The following is a 19,854-nucleotide window of genomic DNA, read 5'->3' on the forward strand; positions in this document are numbered from 1 at the left end:
TCTTCGCTCGAACATGACTCACTCGGGCTGACTCATATCCTGCAGACATATCTTCATATCTTCAAGGACCCGGCTCTTCAGCCCCCCTCACCAAACGTTTCCCAATTTGCAAGCATGCCTGACCAAAGCAAACTTCCCTCAATCAGATTCTGGGCGCCGTCAGCCTTGAGCTGCCAGCCGCCGGTCATCGGCGCGTGCAGACGGGCCCCGATCCTGGGACCGGGCCCGTGGTCCTGTCCCTCTCTGGGGCGTTTTGACCCCTTCTCCCTGCAAGCCGCTGTGCGCGCGGCCCTGATCCTGCCTGCCTCGGCACCCCTGTCCCTTCCAGCTGGGCCTCACGCAACAGCTGCCGGTCCACCCGAGCCAAGGATGGAGCTGTTTTCCTTCCTGCCAGCCCCAAATTAGGAGGGAAGTCCTGTCCAGATTACCATGGTGACTTCCATGGAGCAGCTGCACGCGCTTAACATGCCTGTCCCATCCTTCCAGCTGCTGGCGTGACCTGCGGCAACTGCCTGGCAGACTGCTGTCCAGGCCCCGCTGCTTGGCCGCGGCAGGGGAGGGTCTGTGCAGACCCCTGGCCACAGGGTCTACCCCCTGGCCTGCCTGCATTGCAGCCTCCGGGTCCTGACACGGCCAGCTGCCATTTCCAAAGTCCCGGTGCTAGGAGCACCGCCAGGGTCCGTGAGTCCATTAGGGTGCGAGGGCGTTTGCCCCATTCACCTCAGCTGGCACCCGCTTGCAAAAGCTCATGCATCTCCCATAGGCTCCAAGGTGCACACCTTAGCGTGGCTTCTCCGTGGTAAGGTCAAGGGCTGGGAGAGGGCAAACCTGGCTCAGAGGAGGAGGTTGGCGAGACCGATCTCTATCGGCCCATTGCTGCAGGCACCTTATATGGTCTGATGCTGCGGGGAAGGATGCAGCCACCTGCCCCACCCTGCCTGGGCCCTCCCCGCCCTCCTGCAGCGCCAGCTGAGCAGCACAGATGCATCAAGCCCAAGGGCCTGGGGCACCTGCTTCCTTTTCCGTGCCTTCATCCATGCACTTTCCTAGCAAAGCCCCACCCCGGCTTCCTCCTGAGCCTGGGGAAGCGGCAGGCCAAGGGGGGCTGCGGGTACAGGACCAGGGCACTTTAGAGCTGGCATCCCAGGGCATCAAGCGCGATCCCTGCACCAGGCTCTGACGCCAAGGGTGCTGGCACAGGGATGGCTCAAGGGGCTCGTGCATCTTCGACTCCGGGGGACAGGCTCTGCTGTCCCTCCAGGCACACGGTGCACAGCTGATCTCCGTTCCCCCTGCTGCAGGCAGATATTTCACCAGCTGACGAGGGCAGGGTGTTGTTTTTCCGCAGCCTGCCGCCTCTCTGCTTGCCAGGCTGGGCTATTTCTCCTGGGGCTGGAGAGCCCGGAGGGCCCCGTGTTCCCCCTAGACCCCTGCGCCCCCCCACCTGCCAGGAGAGGGTGGCCGGGAGGGGCTGCCGGGGATTGGAAGAGCTGGAGGGAGTGACAGCTGCAGTACAACCAGTAGGCTGGGCTTCCCCTGCCAGAGCCACTCAGCCCAGCTGCTGGGGGAGGCACTGCTGCTTCCAGCGCCCTGCACCGCAAGTAAGTCTGAGCCGCGCTGGGGGCCCCTGCCTCAAAGGGGGGAGCTGGTACCCCACGGGGGAAAGACACCCTGGTAGCACCCTCGTGTTTGCAAAAGGGGCTTTGGGAGTTTTAAGCTCCCCTGTGCCTGCCTTTAGGGTCAGTTCTTGATGCTTGATGCCCTGCCCTGCTCTGCGCCCACGCAGCCTGGCCCGCTGCACGCCTGCCGGAGCTGGCGCTCGGGGCACCGGGGCAGCGTCTGCAACGGGGATGCCAAGCCGAGCCCAAGGGGTTTGCTTGGCTGGTCCCAGCGGGCAAATCCAGCCCATAGGCAGCCAGGAAAGCCTGACCCCAAGGCAGGGTGGGCCTCCCCCTTGTCGCATCTATAGCAGGAGACGGCACAAATGGTCGTGAATTCGCATTCGCTTCCCCGTTCTCTCCTTGGACTCTTCCAGGATCACTTTTTTCCCCTCCTCCTGAAACTTTGTAGGGCTGCGTTTAAAAGGAGGGGTTTGCCAGCTCGGGTCTGGGGGTTTCTTTGGGCTGCTGCTTGTCACAGGCTGGAGGATCGAAGCTTGCCGCCCGGTATCTTGGGGGGGATCTGGGGAAACATGGCATCTCTTTTTTTTATTTTTTTTTATTTGTATTTTTTTTTGCTCTCCCATGGGGTCTGCTTTCACCACCCTACATGCTGCTGTGTTATGGTGAGACCAAAGGAGCTAGGCCAGGGGCCTGCACTGAGCTCCTGGGGCAGGGGTGGGGTCCGCGCTTTCCCTGTTGCTCAAGGAGGGTTCCCTAAAAGAGCCTGCCCGTCTACCACCCGGTCTGTCCACCGCCTGGCACTGTCCTTTGCGGCTGCCACTTCTGCAAGATTTAAAAATAACCCCTAGACCACGGCTTCCCCAGCTCGGTGTGAAAGAGGAACACCCCCCACCACCACCACCACCCAGAGCAGCACGCAAAAGCAGGCAGAGCTTCATCCCACATTGCAGGGGGGATTTGGGGCTGGCTCTTGGAGCACCCCCAGAGCAGGGAGCAGGTGGGAGCTGTTTGGGAAGGGGAGCTCTGGGCAGGTTCTCTGCTCCACAAAGGGTTGGGGGGGGGGAATGGCTTGCTGGTAAATCATTGATGAGCATCCCCCTGGGCACCTGGAGCATTGTTAGCTGCAGCTGCTGTTGTGCTCCCAGGACCCCACCCTGGGTCCAGGCAGCTGCAAAGGGAGGGGCCTGGGATTCCCAGCAAATGTGAATTTGCAAATGTGAAGGGTGAATTTCCCCCCCCCCCACTCCCCTGCCCCACCCCTCACTAGGAGCCCTGAAGCCAGCATGCACCCCGTGCTGGAAATATCTCATTGCCACCCCACACTTGTTGCCCCAAGCCGCCATGCCATCCGCCCTGGGGGAAGAGAGGGGCTGGCTCCAAGCAGCAGGCCCCTGACAGTGGGGGGCACCCTCTCAAGTGCTGGGGAGCGGAGGTGACCCACTGCAGGGCACCGATAAGGGGCCAGGCTGCGCAGTGGCCAGTCTCTGGGGGCCTTGCAGGGAGCATGCAGGATGCAGTTGGCCGCGCCCTGCCGCATGTCTCTGCTGCGGGCGGGTGTGTGGTGGAGGATGGCCTGGGGGGTGGGGGCCGTGTCTGCAGCCTGGGAGTGAGACGGTGACCGACCCCCTCTACCCCACCAGCGCTGGGGGCCAGCACAGAGCCCCCTCTGAGCATGGCTCTGGGCCCAGGGGGGTGGGCAGCTGCCAGGCGGCTCTCGCTGCAGCTGTTCCCTGCAGCCTCCTGCTCTCCGGCATGCACCGGAAAACGGGGGGTGGGAGGTAGAGGAGGCAGTGATGATCCCTTCGGAGTGGGGCTCAGCCTCAGGGAAGTGCCCGTCGGCCTCCTCCAAGGCAGTGGGGTCTGAGGGAGCTGCCCCCCAGCTCCGGGGTGAAGGAGCCCCTGCAGCCGGCAGGGTGCCAGCCCCACAGTGCAGTGCCTGGGGGGCAAAGCAGAGCACCCAGGGTGCCCCCATCCACTGCCCTGCACCCGGGGGGTGGATACGCGTGTCCACCGAGACCCCGCGGAGCAGGCGGAGAGCAGAGGCCCATGCTGGTGCATAAGGAGGGCTCCACCCCAAGCCCGTCCCCTGGGTGTTAGCAGCGGTGACCAGCCCAAGGTTGCTGGCTCGTTGCGGCGGGCGAGAAGCAAGCCCCCCGAGACCCCGAGCACAGCATGCCGGAGGGGTTTGGCGGCCTGCAAGCTGCTCCCAGGCCCAGGGCCCCTCTTGAAACCGCTGCCTGGGCACCGCGCCATGGCCGAGCACTCTTGCAACGTGTCAGGCAGGGAGGGGGAGCAAGGGGATCGGGTGACACGCCACGCAGCCCGGCGCTCATTCATTTCCATGCTCCCTGGCCCCACGGGTTCGCTCTCCCCCCGGAGCAAAAGGGCCTGCTTCCCTCGGGGACCCCCATCCCAGGGGCAGCCCCCCCCCCCGGGGTTCCGCTGGGGTGCACGTGATCCTCAAGGTCTGCAAGTTGCCATGGGGACCCCGTGCCGACTTCCTGGGGCTGGGGTGCATCCGGCTCTGATTGCTAATTTCAGCTGCGTGGCCAGGGTTGAGGTGGGGAGCGGCAAGCTGGAAGGGGCAGGCCCAAGCCTGGGGTCTCCGGGGGGCTGGAGGGAGAGAGCCAGCGAGTGTGAGCATGGTCTGGCTTCCCCTGTCCCGCCCAAGGCTGGGGATCTGCATTGCAGGGCTCCCGGAGGTGCATCCAGTGCAGCCCAGCTGGGCTGTCTGGAGGTGCTCACCATCACCCTCTCCCCCTCTGAGATCTAGGGCCAGTGCCCTGTCACACCAGTGCTCCCCCCGGCTTAACTGGGGTGCTCACGCTGGGTCCTGGGGCTACGGGTGCACAGTCGGCAGGACGCGAGGGGCTGGTGCAGCAGCGTGACGCGCTCCAGGCACCGGTGCCAGCAGAGCCCGGAGAGGGCTGGGGTCTCCAGGGAGCACCGTCTCCCGGCAGCCAACAGCCGGGTAGGCAGCCAGGCCCGGGCATTTGGTGCAAGATGTCGGCGAGGATGCCCCTTGCTCAGTGCAGCTCCCTGCTGCTTCTCCCTCCCCTCCCTGCCTTCGCCTGGGACGCGGGGCAGTGTCGGGAAGCAGACGCAGCAGCAGGGCAGAGCAGCACCCATGTCACCCCGGGAGCAATGCCAGCCCTTTCCTGCGCCCGGGCCCTGCCGGCCAGCCCCCATCGGCAGCACCTGCCTGGGCTCTGGGGGTGTACAGAGCAGCAGCGGGTCAAGGACGGCTGGGCCAGCACAGCTGGGCATTTGGGGCGGTCGCCGCATGGTGCGGGCCAGCAGGCTAATCCAGACCAGCTTTCTGTCCTGGGTCAGGCCAGGTAAAAGCCAGAGCCAGCTACTCCGGATTCGCGCCGTGTCCCCCTGCTCATGCCTTTATTCTCCCTTTCCCCAGCTCCTGCCTCGCCGCCTCCTGGACTCTGACCAGCGGCCATGGCACCCACAGGAAAGGTACCGAACTCCCTCCAAGCGCTGCCATCCTCTGCCAAACCAGGGGTCCCGGGGGGTCTTGGGATGGGTCCCTGGCAGGGGCGGGCAGTCCCAAGGGGCTTGGTTACGCTTGGCATTTCTTCTGGCTCCTCTGCACCCTGCCAGCAGCTCCAGGGCCGCTGTAGCCCACGCCCTAACCCTTGGGCGAGCAGGTCTGTCCTCGGGCTGCCCAGGATCTCGCCGTGCCCCTGCCACGGAGGCACGGGACCTGTCTGCGTGGCCGTTTGCTTGCTTTCGGCTCGGAGCAGCCAGGACGTGGGCGCCGAGCGAGGGGGATGTGAGGTCCTGCTGACAGAGGCTGTTTACATTCCCTGCTCTCGATCCCAGCAGAGCCGGGGAGGGAGGCAGGGGCTGTGATGGGGAGAGAAGCAGGGAGGGGAGGTGTCAATGAAACCCACACCCGCACGCAGCACAGCACAGCTCTTGTGGGCCAGAGCAGCCCCCAGCCACCTCCCCAGTGAAAGGCCCTGCTCCTCCCCACCCAAGCTTATTATCAATGAAGCTCGTTATCCCTGGCATTGCTGCCTCTGATCTGCACATCCTTTGTGGTGGCTCACGCTCCTCCCACCAGTGCCAGCGTTTTCCCCTTTGCAGCACACCCCCGCCAGGGATCCAGGCAGGCAAAGTGTCATGGCCAAGACCATGCCATCAGGCAGTGGCAGAACAGAGAGGACAGCCCAGGAGGGCCTGATGAAGATGGGGGGCACTTTTCTACTGGACTCTGTGCATCTGCATGATGCTGCTCTGGGCCTGGTCCGTATCGGACAGGCCTCTGCTACAGCTTCCCACGCCCTGCCTAGCTGCAGAGACTCAGCCCCTGCTTCCACCCCCGGCACCAGCCCGAAAGGCGTCCGTCTGTCCAGGTGACATGGCCTTAGAGGCGCTCTGATAGAGTCCCTTGGGGACAGCTATGGGGCCCCCAGTTCTTTCTGCCCCCCCATTTTGGAGGCATAAGAGCTGCCACGGACTGGGTCAGGCCCTAGGCTCATCTTGCCCCGTCTCCTGTGGCACATGGTGCCAGAGAGCAGGATGAAAGGGAGAGCAAACGAGGTCCAACCGAGGCTTTTTTTTCCCCCTGTTCCTTCCCCTTGCAGCCTCCAGCATTTAAGATCTGTGACCGTGAATTTGTGAATCTCGGGAGTTAGTGACCCCTTGCTCCTGTCTTGAGAGACAGCCGATAATAAATCCCCACTTGTTTTCTCTTCGCCAGTTAGCATTTTGCAAACCCTTCTCATCTCCCCCCTTGAGTATCTCTTCTAAGCTGACCAGGCCTGGCCTCTTTAGCCTCTCCCATCTGGAGACCTCTCCATGCCACTCGTCATCCTTGTTGCCCTTCTCTGAACCATCCCTAGGTCTCCTCTCCCGTTTCTGAGGCATGGGGACCTGAGCCGGGCACAGTATTGCAGGCACGAATGCACCATGGACGTATGACAGCCTGTTCCCTGGTAGCGCGGAGGTGCCTCGATGTTTCATCCCACTGCGGGATGAACAGCCCCCGGGGCTGCAGGGGAGAGAGGCCGGAGGGACGGGGCAGGGCTCCAGCAGCGTGTGCCCGTGTTCGGGGCCCCGGCGTTAGTGAGGCAGGGCAGATGGAGGAGGAGGAAAGACGTGCTGGGAATCCAGCTTCCAAGCCGAGGAGCGGCCCGGCTATTTATAGTGCCTGGCCGTTCGGAGCTGGCGTGATGCAGCGCCGTGGGGGAAGGGAGACGGGGAGGTGGGAGCTGCCCCGTGGCACCCAGAGGGGGACAGATGGCCTGGGGGTCCCAGGGGCACTGGAGACGGGTGCCAACCCTCGTAGGCAAGCGGTGTTTGGGGAGCAGCCTCGAAGAGGGATGCCCTTGAACCCTTGAGAGAGCCCAGTGCCAGGCTCCTGAGGGGATACTGTTCTTGACTCTGCCACTGCCTCGCTGTATGGCCTCAGTCATGGCACTTAGCCACCCCGCACCTCTACCCCCTAGGCCGGCAGTGGCGAGGACTGCCACGTTCTCACTCCCACGGCGCAGGGGGAATATTAAGCCCTTTAACTGCATGAGCGCAGTGTGGCGCTGCCAGTCCCTGCCCGCTGCTTCGCCCCACCAGGATCCCCTGCCTCGACCTCTCCAAAGCCAATGTGCTGCCACCCCTCCCCCTGCCACCGTTGTCTCGGGCCAGCGCCCGCCTCGCCTGGGAGCGTGTATTTATGTCTCGCCAAGGCATGCGCGTGGGCAGCTTACGGGAAAGCGATGAATCCCTGCAACCCGATGCTGCTCGGAGCCGGGCAGAGCGCCGGGTCGCTCCTGCCCCGGGACTGGATGCACGCTGGCAGGGGCTGCACTGCAGTGTGGGAGCAACATGTCTCTGTTGGGTTTGGCTGGGAGGCAATGCTGCCTTGTGGTTAGAGCAGAGGGTGCCGACTCAGTTGGCTGGGGGACCCTGGACACATCTCTCCCCGTGGTTGTGCCTCAGTTTCCCCCCGACACACCTCCCCTCTGGGAAATGGAGATGCTTGGTCGGCTCCCGGCTGCTTTGGGAATGCCCCTGCCAGGAGACAGACGGGGTCTTCCTGGGATCAGCCATGGAGGAGACTTCTCTGGCCCTGGGAGCCTGGAGGAAAGCAAGCCAGGCTCCCGCCTCTCCCCGTCTTGCCCCTCTCTCTGCAGGCTGGCGTCTACCGGGGCTCGGTGAAGGACTTCCCCGACTTCAACGCCCAGCAGGACGCCGAGGCGCTGTACAACGCCATGAAGGGCTTCGGTACGTGTGCCCCACCTGGGAATTCCCCGGGAGGCAGATGCGGGGAGCCTGCGGGCAGCCATCCAGGCCAGGCTGGCACCGGATGGGGCTAGGGAGCGTGCCAAGCGCTGGGTCCATCCCATCGGTCTCTCCGTCCTTCCTGCTCCCTCGCCCCCCGGGATCTGCTCCCGGAGCAGCCGGGCCCCCAGCGGTAGCGCCAGGGTGCGAGTGACCGTGTCTCCCCGCAGGCAGCGACAAGGAGGCCATCCTGGACCTGATCACGTCCCGCAGCAACCGGCAGAGGGTGGAGATCTGCCAGGCCTACAAGTCGCTGTACGGCAAGGTAAGAGCCGGGACCGTGCAGGGGGAGGAGGCGATGCAAGGTCCAGCCGGTCCCCGGCACCTCACGCCCTCTTCCCTGCCAGGACCTGATTGCCGACCTGAAGTATGAGCTGACTGGGAAGTTTGAGAGGCTCATCGTGGGGCTGATGAGGCCCCCGGCGTACCACGACGCCAAGGAGATCAAGGACGCCATCCAGGTCAGAGGCGGCTCCACGCAGCCCGGCTCGGGCACTGCCAGGCTGCCTGGAGCCAGCCCCTAGCATCGCCCCTTCTCTGCCCACAGGGTGCTGGCACCGATGAGAAGTGCCTGATCGAGGTCATGGCCTCCCGCACCAACCAGCAAATGCACGCTTTGATGGCAGCCTACAGAGACGGTGAGAGCAGGGGGCCGGGCTGTGCCGCCTGTCCTGGGCTGGGGACGGAGGGCGAGAGAGGGTGGGTGGGGGCCCGCATGGATGTGGGGGGGAGAAAGACCCTGCCGCGTGAGGGCTGGAGACCAGCCCGCCCGTGCTGACCCTTCCCCCCACCGCAGCCTACGAGAGGGAACTGGAGGGCGACATCCTCGGAGACACCTCCGGCCACTTCAAGAAGATGCTGGTCGTCCTGTTGCAGGTGCGTCCCTCCCTCCCTCCCCTCCCTGCCTGTCTGGCCGTCCCCCCTCAGCGGGACTGACGCCTTGTCTGTGCTGCAGGGCACCCGGGAGGAGGACGACGTGGTGAGCGAGGACCTGGTGGAGCAGGACGCCAAGGTGAGTACTGTCCCCGTGGATGGTGTCTGCTGGCAGGTATGGCCACCGTCCTGGGGCGCTGGGCTCGCTGGTCCCTTCCAGCCCTGCGGTTCCCTGCCAGCCAGGGTGGCTCAGCTTGTCCCCAGCCAGCCTCTGCAGGTCGGTGCTGCGGGGGGCGGTGCAGACCCGCCCGTTCTGGGCTGCCCTTTGGCCGGGTAGAAAGGCTCCCGCGTGCACCCAGCTGGGGCCTGCAAGGAAAGTCGGGCAGCCAAACCATAGGGACACACTCGCACTGTGTGCATGTGCATTGCACGTGTGCACTGCACACCCCGCGCATACATTGCATGCACATGCACCCACATTGCACACTTACAAACTGCACACACATTACACATCCACATGCATTGGCCACACGTGCATACCTTGCTCACGTATGCATTACACATGCACGTGTTGCATGCACGCACATTATCCACATGCATTGGCCACGTGTGAACGTATTGCTCACATATACGCACATATACATTACATATGCACGTGTTGCACACGCATTGCACATTATCCATGTGCATTGGCCACATGCGCATGCATTGCTCACACATGCACATGTACGCACACGCAGGCATGCATTACATGCACATTACACCCTGCACACATGCATGCATTGCATGCACACACTCACTATATTATGCATGCATGGACATACACGCTATGCATGTGTGTATACAGAGTCATGGACACAACAGGTAAAGGAGACGAAGCAGGTCAGACTCTGAGCTGATTGCGCGCCTGCGGATGAGGCTGTTGTACAGCCTCCCACCCTGCCATGTCATGCCAAGAGGAGCCCTGCCCTGTGGAGGCTGGGGCCTGCCCGGGGTGGGGGGCACAGATGCTGGCTCCTAAGGGTGGTGGATCCCAGAGTCCAGAATCTCCCTGGCTCTTCCCACTGCCTTCTCCCTTCCGCCAGGACCTGCTGGATGCTGGGGAGGCGAAATGGGGCACAGATGAGGCCCAGTTCATCTACATCCTGGGGCACCGAAGCAAGCAGCACCTCCGGCTAGGTGAGATCCCCAGTCCAACTGAGGAGGGGGGCGCGGTACGTGTCTCGCCCTCCTGCCAAATGTGGGCAGGACGTGTCACCGGGTTTTGTGGGACCAGACACCTTCAACCCACCTGCCTGCACCCCAGTCCTGGCACAGCCTTCAGCCTGGGCCCTGAGAGCATTTGCCAGCCTCTTCTCTGCAGAAGGTGATGCATTTTGGAGAGGGGAGGGACCAAAATCTAGGAGGCAGCGCAGATCTGAGGCCCATCGGTGGTGTGTCTCCTACCACCCCATGGGAAGGGCAATTAGTCTGAGCTCACAGGGCCCCCAAAGATGCCGGCCCCCTCCCCCATCCAGAACAGGCTGTGATGGGACCTTCTCGTGCTCTCTCTCTGGCAGTCTTCGACGAGTACTTGAAGATCTCCGGGAAGCCCATTGAGTACAGCATCCGGGCCGAGCTGTCCGGGGACTTCGAGAAGTTGATGCTGGCCGTGGGTAAGCAGGCACTCGCCAGAGAGCCTGGGAGGGCCCATGTGCCAAGGCTTGTCCCTCCTGACCACGCAGTAAATGCCTGGACGGTGCAATCCCGCACAGCCCAGCTCACGGCTATGTTGGCCAATGCCCGCTGCGTTGCACCCGGTTGAATCGCACACCCAGCGCTGCAGCTCTTGTTCCATCCAGCCCTCCTTTGCTGTGGAGGGTGAGCGGATGAAGAATAGCTTCAAGAGCCAGCGCTACGGGCATTGCCTGGACCCTGAGGGCGGGAAGCAGAGCCCCAAGTGGTGTTTGAGATGGGTCACGAGCCTGGAGGGGTCAACCGAGTGCCCCTGATCTGGGCCACCGGGGTTAGAGGACGGGGGCAGGCTGGGAGCAAGGATCCGGTCTGACGAAGCTCTCCCCGCAGTGAAGTGCATCAGGAGCACGGCCGAGTACTTCGCCGAGCGGCTCTACAAGGCCATGCAGGTGGGTGCCTGGAGCCCCCTCTGCCAGCCGGGTCCCAGCATCGGGGCCTGAGCTCAGAGCAATGGGAGCTGGGTGGCAGCAGGCGGGGAGCGGTGATTCTGCGCGGAGCAGGGCGCACCGGTACAGAGCCGTGGCCCACGGTACTCCCAGGGCAGCCCCGCGGTCCGTGCCCTCTGGGACCACGCTTGCTGGGTGCCTAATGCTGGGCCCGTCCCCACCCCCAGGGCCTGGGCACCAGGGACAACACGCTGATCCGCATCATGGTGTCGCGCAGCGAGATCGACATGCTGGACATCCGCGAGGTGTTTCGCACCAAGTACGAGAAGTCCCTCTACAGCATGATCAAGGTACGGGGACCAGGCAGTAGCTCCCCGTCCTCCCTGCTCCCTGGAGAGATGCTGGAGCCTCCGAGGCTGCTTCCCATCGGCCTGCCTCTTTCCTTGCGCTCTTAGGACAAGCCTCAGGATGCTGCTAGGCCCCCTGGTCCCCGGGGGCACAGGGGAGCTGTGCCTCTGCTAGCCGCTTGGGCAATGCTAGGCAGGAAATCTCTGGGTATCCTTGCTTATGTCTCTCCCAGTCGGGGCGCCCCAGACCTGCTATCTGTGCCAGCATCCTGGCCCCCACAACTGGCCAAAATGCCCCTCCATCCATCCTGTCACCACCCAGACTGTGTTGGAGGAAAAAGATCTTCCCCCTCCCCCCGCCGTGCTGGGGGCAGCGGTGTTGGGGAAGTGCAGAAAGGACCATGCACCACATCCTGCTCGGGCCAGGCTGCCCTGTGGGGTCGAGGGGTGGATGCAGCCAGCAACCCGTGCAGGAGACCTCCCTCCCTGCTGCAGTCGGGTCTGATGCTTGCTCCGGCTCTTCCCTTCCAGGAGGACACGTCTGGCGAGTACAAGAAGGCGCTGCTGAAGCTGTGTGGGGGAGACGATGAGTAAGCGCGTGCACTCGTCCCTCTGGGCTTTATCCTACCCCTGTGCCTAGCCAGGGCCTGAGCACTGGTGGTGCCATGTTGGGGTTTTGCTGTGGTCTTGGAAAAGCCTCCCCGTGCACGCACACATGCATGCGTGTACACGTGCACGCACACATGCATGCGTGTACGCGTGCGTGCATGCACACACACGAGCACATGCTCCTTGGTGGGTCCCCCAGGTGAACCCTCTGCCTCCAGGCCAGCCCCAGACCCTGCTGACACAAGGCTCCTGCAGCCACCTGCCATGGGGATGCACGGGAGCAGCCCTGCAGAGCCCCCCCCGGGTGAGGGTTGGTGCAAAGTCACCCCTAAGCCCTGTCAACTCCCTCCTCCAGGATCCCTGCTCCTTTCGCAGGGACCGGGCCTAGCTGTAGCTGGGGGGAAAAAGCTGGGGACACCTAATATGTAGGCATCAGTGCCCCTGCCTTGGCCTGGGGGCCGGTGTGGAGCTGGCACGTGTCCCGCAACCCCCAGCAGAAGCAAGTGCTCTTTTGGGGCCCAGAGCTCATCCCGTCCAGGGCAGGGCAGGCCGTCCCGCCTGCTAGCAGTCATGGCAGTCTGTCCACTCCAGTCCCTGGGGTAACTCCCATCAGGATGCCAGCTGCCTGCATCCCATCCAGGTAGGGCCAAGCTAGGTGAGGCCAGGCCCTGGCCATGCAAATGCTAACTTGCTGGAAGCGGCACAGCCGCACACGATGCAGGGAGGGTGCTCGGTGCAGGACCCCTCCAACCACGCGGCTGAGACTGAGCGCACCAGCCGTGCCCAAGAACCACTAGCACTGTCTGTCCGCCTGTGAATGCCCCGGCGCTGCCCTCTCCTGGCATCCCTGGATGCAGCCGGGGCTTGTAAGCAGAGCAAATGCCCCTCCACCTCCAGGCTGAGCTCAATGGCTTGAGTAGGGTGGGCTGGCCGTGGCAGGCGGGTGTGGGCTGTGCCCGTGGCGGGTGCCCAGACAGTGACGGCGGTGTGTGCTGTGCCCTCCCCTTGCAGCGCGGCAGGTGAGTTCTTCCCCGAGGCGGCGCAGGTGGCCTATCGGATGTGGGAGCTTAGCGCGGTGGCGGTGGCTAAAGTCGAGGTCAGAGCTGCCCCCTCCCTCCCCTTGCCCCCTGCTCTCTGCTCCTCGCTGGCTTGGATCTCACTGCCTCTCTCCATCCCTCTGATCTTGGGGGAGGCCTCCTGCACCGCATGCTCCCCGGCGTGCTGACACTAACCGCACTTCTAACACGTGAGCACGGGGCCGGAGACCCCGGAGGCTGCATGTGTGTCCCCTGGGCACTGGTTTTGGGGGTGCCCCCCCTCCAGGGCAGCCTGCTTGGGTGGGGACGGGGTGCCCCCTGTACCCGGGTGGAAGGGGGGGTGCAGCGGGGAAGCTGTTGCAGGAGGGGGGGCATTGCCCCGCTCTGCACCAGAGTGGGCACAGTGGGAGAGTTGGGGGGTACCCGCAGGGCCCCGCGTGTCTGGGGGTCTGTCACCCAGGACAGGCACCATGCAAAGGACCCAGAGACCTGGGCAGAGGGGAGATGTGAGCCCCTCCAAGCCACGTAGCTCCCCTCTCTCTTCCCCGGGTAGGAGGCTTCCTCTGGCCTTTCCCCACCTGGGGCTCTCTGCTGGCTTGGCTCCCTCTCTCCTTCACTGCCGGGCCGCTTTGCCCCTCACTTGCTGGGAACCCCCTGTCCCTGCCCCACGGACGGCCAGGGGTGGCTCCCAGGTCCCCCCTCAACCCTCTCCCCTCCGCAGCTGAAAGGCACCGTGCGCCCTGCCACCGACTTCAATGCCGACGGGGATGCCCAGGTGCTGCGGAAAGCCATGAAGGGCTTCGGTGAGCGGGACCCGGGGCCTGGCTGCTCCGTGCGGGAGCTTCAGCCGGGCACGGGGCGGGGACGGGGTGCGCTGGCAGGGCGGTCCAGGCCTCCGGCTGCAGGTCTTGGCACTAGCCGTGCTATGGGCCCGTGGGGAGGCTCCCGTGCGGGGTCGGAGGTGGCAGGCGTGGGGCTACTGATGTCTCCCGCCTGCCTGCCCGCGCCTCCGGCGTCTCACGCCATGACGGTGTCGTTGCAGGTACGGACGAAGACGCCATTATCGGCGTGGTCCCCTACCGGAGCAACGAGCAGAGGCAGCAGCTCATCCAAGCCTACAAGTCCCATTATGGCCGGGTAGAGACGCAGGCTCCTTCTCTCCTTTTCGGCTCCCTCCTCCCCTGCTTCATGCCCCTTCAGCTCTTCCCCCCACCCCCCCAGCGTATTTCTTCTGGGCTTCTTGCCTCCATGTGTCCTCTGTCCTTCCAGCCCAGATCCCCTTGTCCCCTCTCCTCTTCCTCCCAGGCTCCTCGCCCCCTCCTACCCTCCGCTCCCTGCCCGGGGATGTGGAGATAACCGCGGTGCCTTCCCGTCCTCCCCTGTGGCAGGACCTGCTGGCAGATCTGAAGTCGGAGCTGTCGGGCAGCTTGGCCAAGGTGATCCTCGCACTCATGATGACGCCGGCACAGTACGACGCCAAGCAGCTAAAGAAAGCCATGGAGGTAGGAACTAAACCAGCCCGCCAGGGCACCGTGGAAGTGTCAGATTTGATGGGGCTGGCACCCAAACCTCCCTGGCCCTGCCCTTGTCTTCCAGGGCGCTGGCACGGAGGAGAGCATCCTCATCGAGATTCTGGCCACCCGCAACAACCGGGAAATCCAGGCCATTAACGAGGCCTATGCAGCAGGTGAAGGGGCACGGGGGTCCTCCAGCAGAGCCTCGAGTTGCCGGTGCCTCTGGGTGGGGGCCCGTCTGCCCGCACGCGGCTCCGTGCCCACGCCGCACGCGAGGCTGCCCGCGATGCCTGGCTCCTGCCATCCCGGCCGGGAAGACTCGAGCCGACCGACGCGTGCCCTTGCAGCGCTCACTCGGGCTCCCTGTCCCCTCAGTGTACCACAAGTCACTGGAGGATGCTCTGAGCTCCGACACATCGGGACACTTCAAGAGGATCCTCGTCTCGCTGGCACTGGTGAGGAGCTGGTCTGGTGGGACGGCAGGCCCTCGGCCGGGAAGGGGAGAGTCCAGGAGCATCACCAGGACCAGATCCTCAGCTGCAGCCTCCTGGCAGCCGATCCCCTCCATGAAGGGCAGCTCGGCTTTGATCGCCTCCTGGCCCCTCATCTCTCAAGGCAGCTGCATGGTGGCAGGATGTGCAGGGGGGAGCAGGTCCTGTGCCCTCGCTGGGCTGGGTGTTGGTGCTGCTGGGAGCACCGGTGGAGTATCCACGGTGTGCCCAGGGCAGCGCGGAGGCCAGGCATTGCTGGGATGGTCCTGGTGCAGGGGAAGGACTCGAGGGGAGGTAGTGGGACCAGGGCTGCTCAGCCCCCAGTCTCTGCCCATCGCCGGCAAGTCACCGACCAGACACGGGTCCCCAACAGCTCTTGCACAGCCAGGATTATCTGATCGCTACCCCGTGGGCTGTGAGAGTCTCTGCCCTCCAGCTGCCAGGCAAAGCCAGGACTCTAGCACCGCTCTGGACCCTTCACCTCCAGCAGCAGAGGTTCCTCCCAAGCGCCTAATTTCATTGCTATCATGTTTAAACACAGGGCAACCGCGACGAAGGAGCAGAAGACCTGACGCAAGCTCACGAGGATGCTAAGGTGAGAGCCATGCAGGAGGGTGCGTGCACACGCGCGTGGGAGGTGGGTGGGGGTGGTGTTTATCTGTCCACCTGGGTTTCTAAGCTGCAGGGGCTCAGCACCTCTGCTAAGGCAGCTGTGGTTCAAGGACTAAACCTTTTAGGCCCCCACGTCTGTCCATCCCGGCCATGAAACTGTACATGGCAGCTCACGGACGGCGCGCGGTCCCAGCCCCGTGGAAATCCTTGCCCTGCCCCTGCGTTCTCGCTCAGGGGAGACACTCGGATGCTGGGAAGCTAGTGAGCAAGGTGCCCATTTCTGTGGGCTGCAAATGCAAGCGAGCCCAGACGCCTGCTTTGGTTTGGACCCATGGGAAATACCACCCCCTTGATACTGAGCCTGGAGTGAACCCAGGGCCTCCTGGCGAGGCGCAGCACAAACCACTGGTCCCCCCTCTTGTTCCCTCTTCTGAACAAGAGGAAGAAAACAGAGCTTGCCAATGTAGTGCATGCCCTTTGCCCGTCCCCAGCTTGCTCCTCGGGGCTTGCAACGGCACTGTCGGCGAGCTGGGCTGGAAGGGCCGGCTTGGGAGTGGGGGGTCGAGGCTCCTAGGGCTGCATGTCTGCTCCCCCAGCTGCTGGATGGTGGCTGTAGTCCGTCCTCCCTGCTTCCCCCTTGCGCTGCCTGGGTTGGAGGCTGCACTTTGCTTCTCAGGGGTGGAGCTGAGGTCAGATGCAGGCCCCCGGGTGAAAGTGCCCCAATTTTCCTAGGGCTCCTGCTAGGGTCTCGCAGAGCCTGCTTCTGCCTTTGATCTGCAAAGGGGCTTCCCCAAGCTCTGTGCTTCCCACTCTGCCGTCTCGGCTGCATGTTTAGCCCCTGCCACGGATGCATTTTTGCGTGGTGGCTGCGACTGTGGGTGCCGTTCGTGTTGCTGTCAGCAGGGGGGGCGCGGACCTTGCGAATGCACCCGGCATCCTCCCACCAATCCTTGGCTGCTGCAGAGAGAGACGGAGAGAGAAGCAGAGAGTGATGCCAGGCAGGCCGGATCAGGGCCCCCCGTTCAGCCACGTGCCGGAAGCCTGGCCTCATGCCAGAGAGCAAAACTGACCCCCTACTCCTTGGAGATGCCTGAGCTAGGGAGGGTGCCAGGGCAACTAGCCCCTGGCTCCCAAACCTGCTAGGCGAATGCTAGTGTGGGCATGCCTGTGGATGGCAGGCTCCTCGGGACAAGGGCCTTGTTCCATGCCGGGTTTGCAAAGCTCTCCGTGCAGCATTAGTGCTGCGATCCTTTCTTTGAGGGGGGTGTCTGCCCGCTGCTCTCTCCCCTTGCTCCAAAGAGGGATGCATCTAGGTTTGCCGGTAGCCGGACCAGAAAAGGGCCGGGCTAGAAGCCTCCCAGGGCTGTCCCCTCTTCTACCACACTGTCCTCCATCTCTTTGGGGTCCCAGAGGGTCTCCCGCGGGCCAGGGGCTATCCAGCAAGTCTCTGACCCTGTTGCCTTCCTCTTTCTCCCCCTCTCTCTGTCTCTCTGTCTCTCTCTGTCAGGTGGTGGCTGAGAACCTGGTGAGTGCCCATCTTACCGCACCGTTTCCAGGAGGGCTGCACGGGGGCAGGGGACACGGGCTGGGCCATTGCACCCCAGGCCCAGGCTGCAGGCTCCGGGCAGGGATCCAGGTTCACTCCAGCTGGCATTTCCCATGGGCCGAGGCCCGAGGTCCACGCTGAATGGGTGGGCCTGCAGTGGGGGGCAGCTAGCACGGAGGTCCAGGTCGTTTGGATGCAGAGAACAGCACCAGCCTCCCATTTTAGAGCCGAGAATCCCTTTTCCACAAAGATTCCCCCCAGAAATGGAGCACTTCTTCCCTGCAAGCCTCCAGGGTGTTGAATTAAGAGCCGCATCTCCCTCTCCCACCTTCATCTGCGCTTGGTTTTGCAGAAACTAGCGGATGTCTCCAGCGGCGACACCAGCTCCCTGGAGACGCGCTTCCTCAGCATCCTGTGCACCCGCAGCTACCCGCACCTGCGCAAAGGTGGGCGCGCGGCGCGCTGGCCGGAGGTGGTTGTGGGCTCCCTGGCTTTGCCTGGGCTTTGAGGGCAAGTGTCCAGTGGTGGCAGCAGGAGGGTCTCCTTTGGGCCCAGGGGGACTGAGTCGCTGCGGGCCACTGGGTTCAAGGGGCAATACTCGCACGCTCTTGGTGGCAACAGCTCTCAGGGCCTTCTGGTCCACAATGTGAGCAGGAGACGGGGGGGCTCTGCCAGTCAGGGCCCAACTCAAGGCCTCTTTGCCCCTTGGCACAACTTGGAGCAGCCTCGGGGCGTGGGTGTCGGGCCGGCTGCTCCGGCCGGTGACGTCCTCCCCTGCCCCTGCCCCTGCCCGCAGTGTTTCAGGAGTTCGTCAAGATGACCAACCATGACGTGGAGCATGCCATCAGGAAGCGCATGTCCGGTGACGTGAGGGACGCGTTCGTGGCCATCGGTGAGCTCCCCACCGGATGCCAGCGGGGCTGCAGGGCAGGGCCGGGGCCGCGGGCAGCTCCTGGCAATGCTCACTCTCTTCTCTGTTTTCAGTCCGGAGCATCAAGAACAGGCCGGCCTTCTTTGCCGACAAGCTGTACAAGTCCATGAAGGTAAAGACAAGCTCATGATGGGGTCGCCGCCTGACCTGCAGGCGTGCTAGCCCCTGGGGGTCTCCTGTCCGGCCTCTGCCCGATGGCTCGGAGCCCGGGACATGCCACCCCCAGGTCTCCACTGGAGCAGAAGCTGGCCAGGGGGTGGGTTCACTCGTGCTATGTGCTGCCCTCGCTGACATGGGCGCCCTGGCCTTAGGCACTGAATAACAGTATTAAAAGCAGGGGGATGGGGCTCCAGTAAGTCTGTCTCTAGGAGAGTCCCTTCTCCTCCTCCTCCTCACCAGGGTCTCGGGACAGACGACAGGACCCTCATCAGGATCATGGTCTCCAGGAGCGAGATCGACCTGCTCAACATCCGGCGGGAGTTCATCGACCTGCACGAGACGTCGCTGCACCAAATGATTGAGGTGGGGTTGCGTCTATCCCTGGCACCCGGGTACCGATGCCAAGTGCCTATCCCCATCCATCTGACGATGGGTGGGCTATGGTCCCAACAGGGACTCCAATGGAGGAGCCTGCTTTCCTGGGTTGTCACCTGAGAGCACCGGGGCAGCTCCCTCTGGGCTGGGGGGAGTGGAGTGGGGACACCTGATGCCGCTCCCCATAACATTAGGAAGGCCAGAGCACCCATCACCTTCCTCCTGCGGCAGGATCTTGGTCTGCTTCACTCGGGCCACGATCCGTGCATCTCACCGGGGCTCAAGGGCTAGGGACTCTTCTTCCAGCCCTGCCCTCTTTCCCCCTGCACTGCAATGCTGGCCTGCTGGAGCCGGCAGGTTGCGAGATGCTTTGCCTCTTCATGGCCTTTTGGCTTTCATTCAGAAGGACACGTCCGGGGACTACCGCAAGGCGCTGCTGGCTATCTGTGGCGGGCAGGACTAGCCACCATGGGAGCCCGGCCTGGTACCTGAGCCGTGGGGCACGCACACGTGGACACCACCTGCACTTCACAGTAGCTTTTAGAGGCTTTGGAGGGCGCTCGGCTCCGCTCAGAGAAGATTCCCTTTTTGTGCTAGAAAACAAGCTGCGAGAGAAGCTAACCCAGGCAGGCGCCGAGACCCCGGGGTGGGACACGGAGGGGGTGGGGAGGGGAGCCGATGCGGTGACTCGCGTCCAAACGCATCACGAGCCCAGGAGGTCACCCTGCTGTACGGGGCAGCGAAAGTCACATCAATAAACCCTGACTGATGCTGACCACTAACTGAGTCCGTTTGGTTGTCCCCTCCTGGAAAGGGCCAAGGAGGCAACAGCTTCCTCCGTGGTCGGGCTTCTCGTCTCAGGCTGCTTCAGCATCTCGTGGCCCTGTGCTCTGGCCACTGGACAGCTTCATGCTTTCCTTTTGGGGGGCAGGGAGCTGGTGAGAGTCCCCCAAGTGCTGTGTGAACCTGAGCCTGCTCCAAGCAGAGGGAAAGCCAGGTCAGGACTGACCTGAGCTAGGGCCAGGGTGGGTTCTGGACCCCGCTGGACCATTCACCACCCACAGCCTGCAAGTTGCACTGGTGACCTATACAACTCGCCTGTGGAAAACCCCCAGACTGGATTCCCGTGCTGCCCTGGCGTGGATGGAGCTGGGCACTGGGCATGTGAGAGCGATAGTGCAACCCACTCAAGGTGGTAAGCTGGCTGTGCCACTGCCAGCTCCCACCCCAGGCACTGTTTCCCATGTTTTGCACGGGCCAAAATTGTTCATCAAGGGAAAACGGTTCTGGCTGAGAGGTTTGGTAGCAGCTCCAGCCTTCGCCC

General features: G+C 63.6%; 1 protein-coding gene across 3 annotated transcripts; it reads left to right on the top strand.

Moving 5' to 3' along the window:
- Nucleotides 1–1,501: 1,501 nt before the first annotated feature.
- On the top strand, nt 1,502–19,312 carry ANXA6 (annexin A6). 3 transcript variants are annotated; one of them, XM_090064861.1, is made up of 26 exons: nt 1,502–1,601; nt 5,035–5,090; nt 7,769–7,859; nt 8,087–8,181; nt 8,264–8,377; nt 8,464–8,554; nt 8,713–8,792; nt 8,872–8,928; nt 9,875–9,968; nt 10,349–10,444; nt 10,854–10,912; nt 11,137–11,259; nt 11,788–11,846; nt 12,877–12,961; nt 13,624–13,705; nt 13,945–14,039; nt 14,291–14,404; nt 14,499–14,589; nt 14,792–14,871; nt 15,449–15,502; nt 17,027–17,044; nt 17,418–17,511; nt 17,862–17,957; nt 18,050–18,108; nt 18,396–18,518; nt 18,934–19,312. In XM_090064861.1, exons 2-26 carry the CDS (start codon nt 5,073–5,075, stop codon nt 18,991–18,993), a joined length of 2,028 nt encoding a protein of 675 aa, XP_089920987.1. In that variant the 5' UTR covers nt 1,502–1,601; nt 5,035–5,072; the 3' UTR covers nt 18,994–19,312. The 3 variants fall into 3 exon arrangements, with proteins under 3 accessions (XP_089920987.1, XP_089920988.1, XP_089920989.1); XM_090064862.1 differs by having other exon boundaries at nt 18,937–19,312; XM_090064863.1 differs by lacking the exon at nt 17,027–17,044.
- Nucleotides 19,313–19,854: the final 542 nt, after the last annotated feature.

Source organism: Crocodylus siamensis, chromosome 10, assembly GCF_052110815.1.
Source record: "Crocodylus siamensis isolate JL-2025a chromosome 10, ASM5211081v1, whole genome shotgun sequence".
Taxonomy (NCBI): domain Eukaryota; kingdom Metazoa; phylum Chordata; order Crocodylia; family Crocodylidae; genus Crocodylus; species Crocodylus siamensis.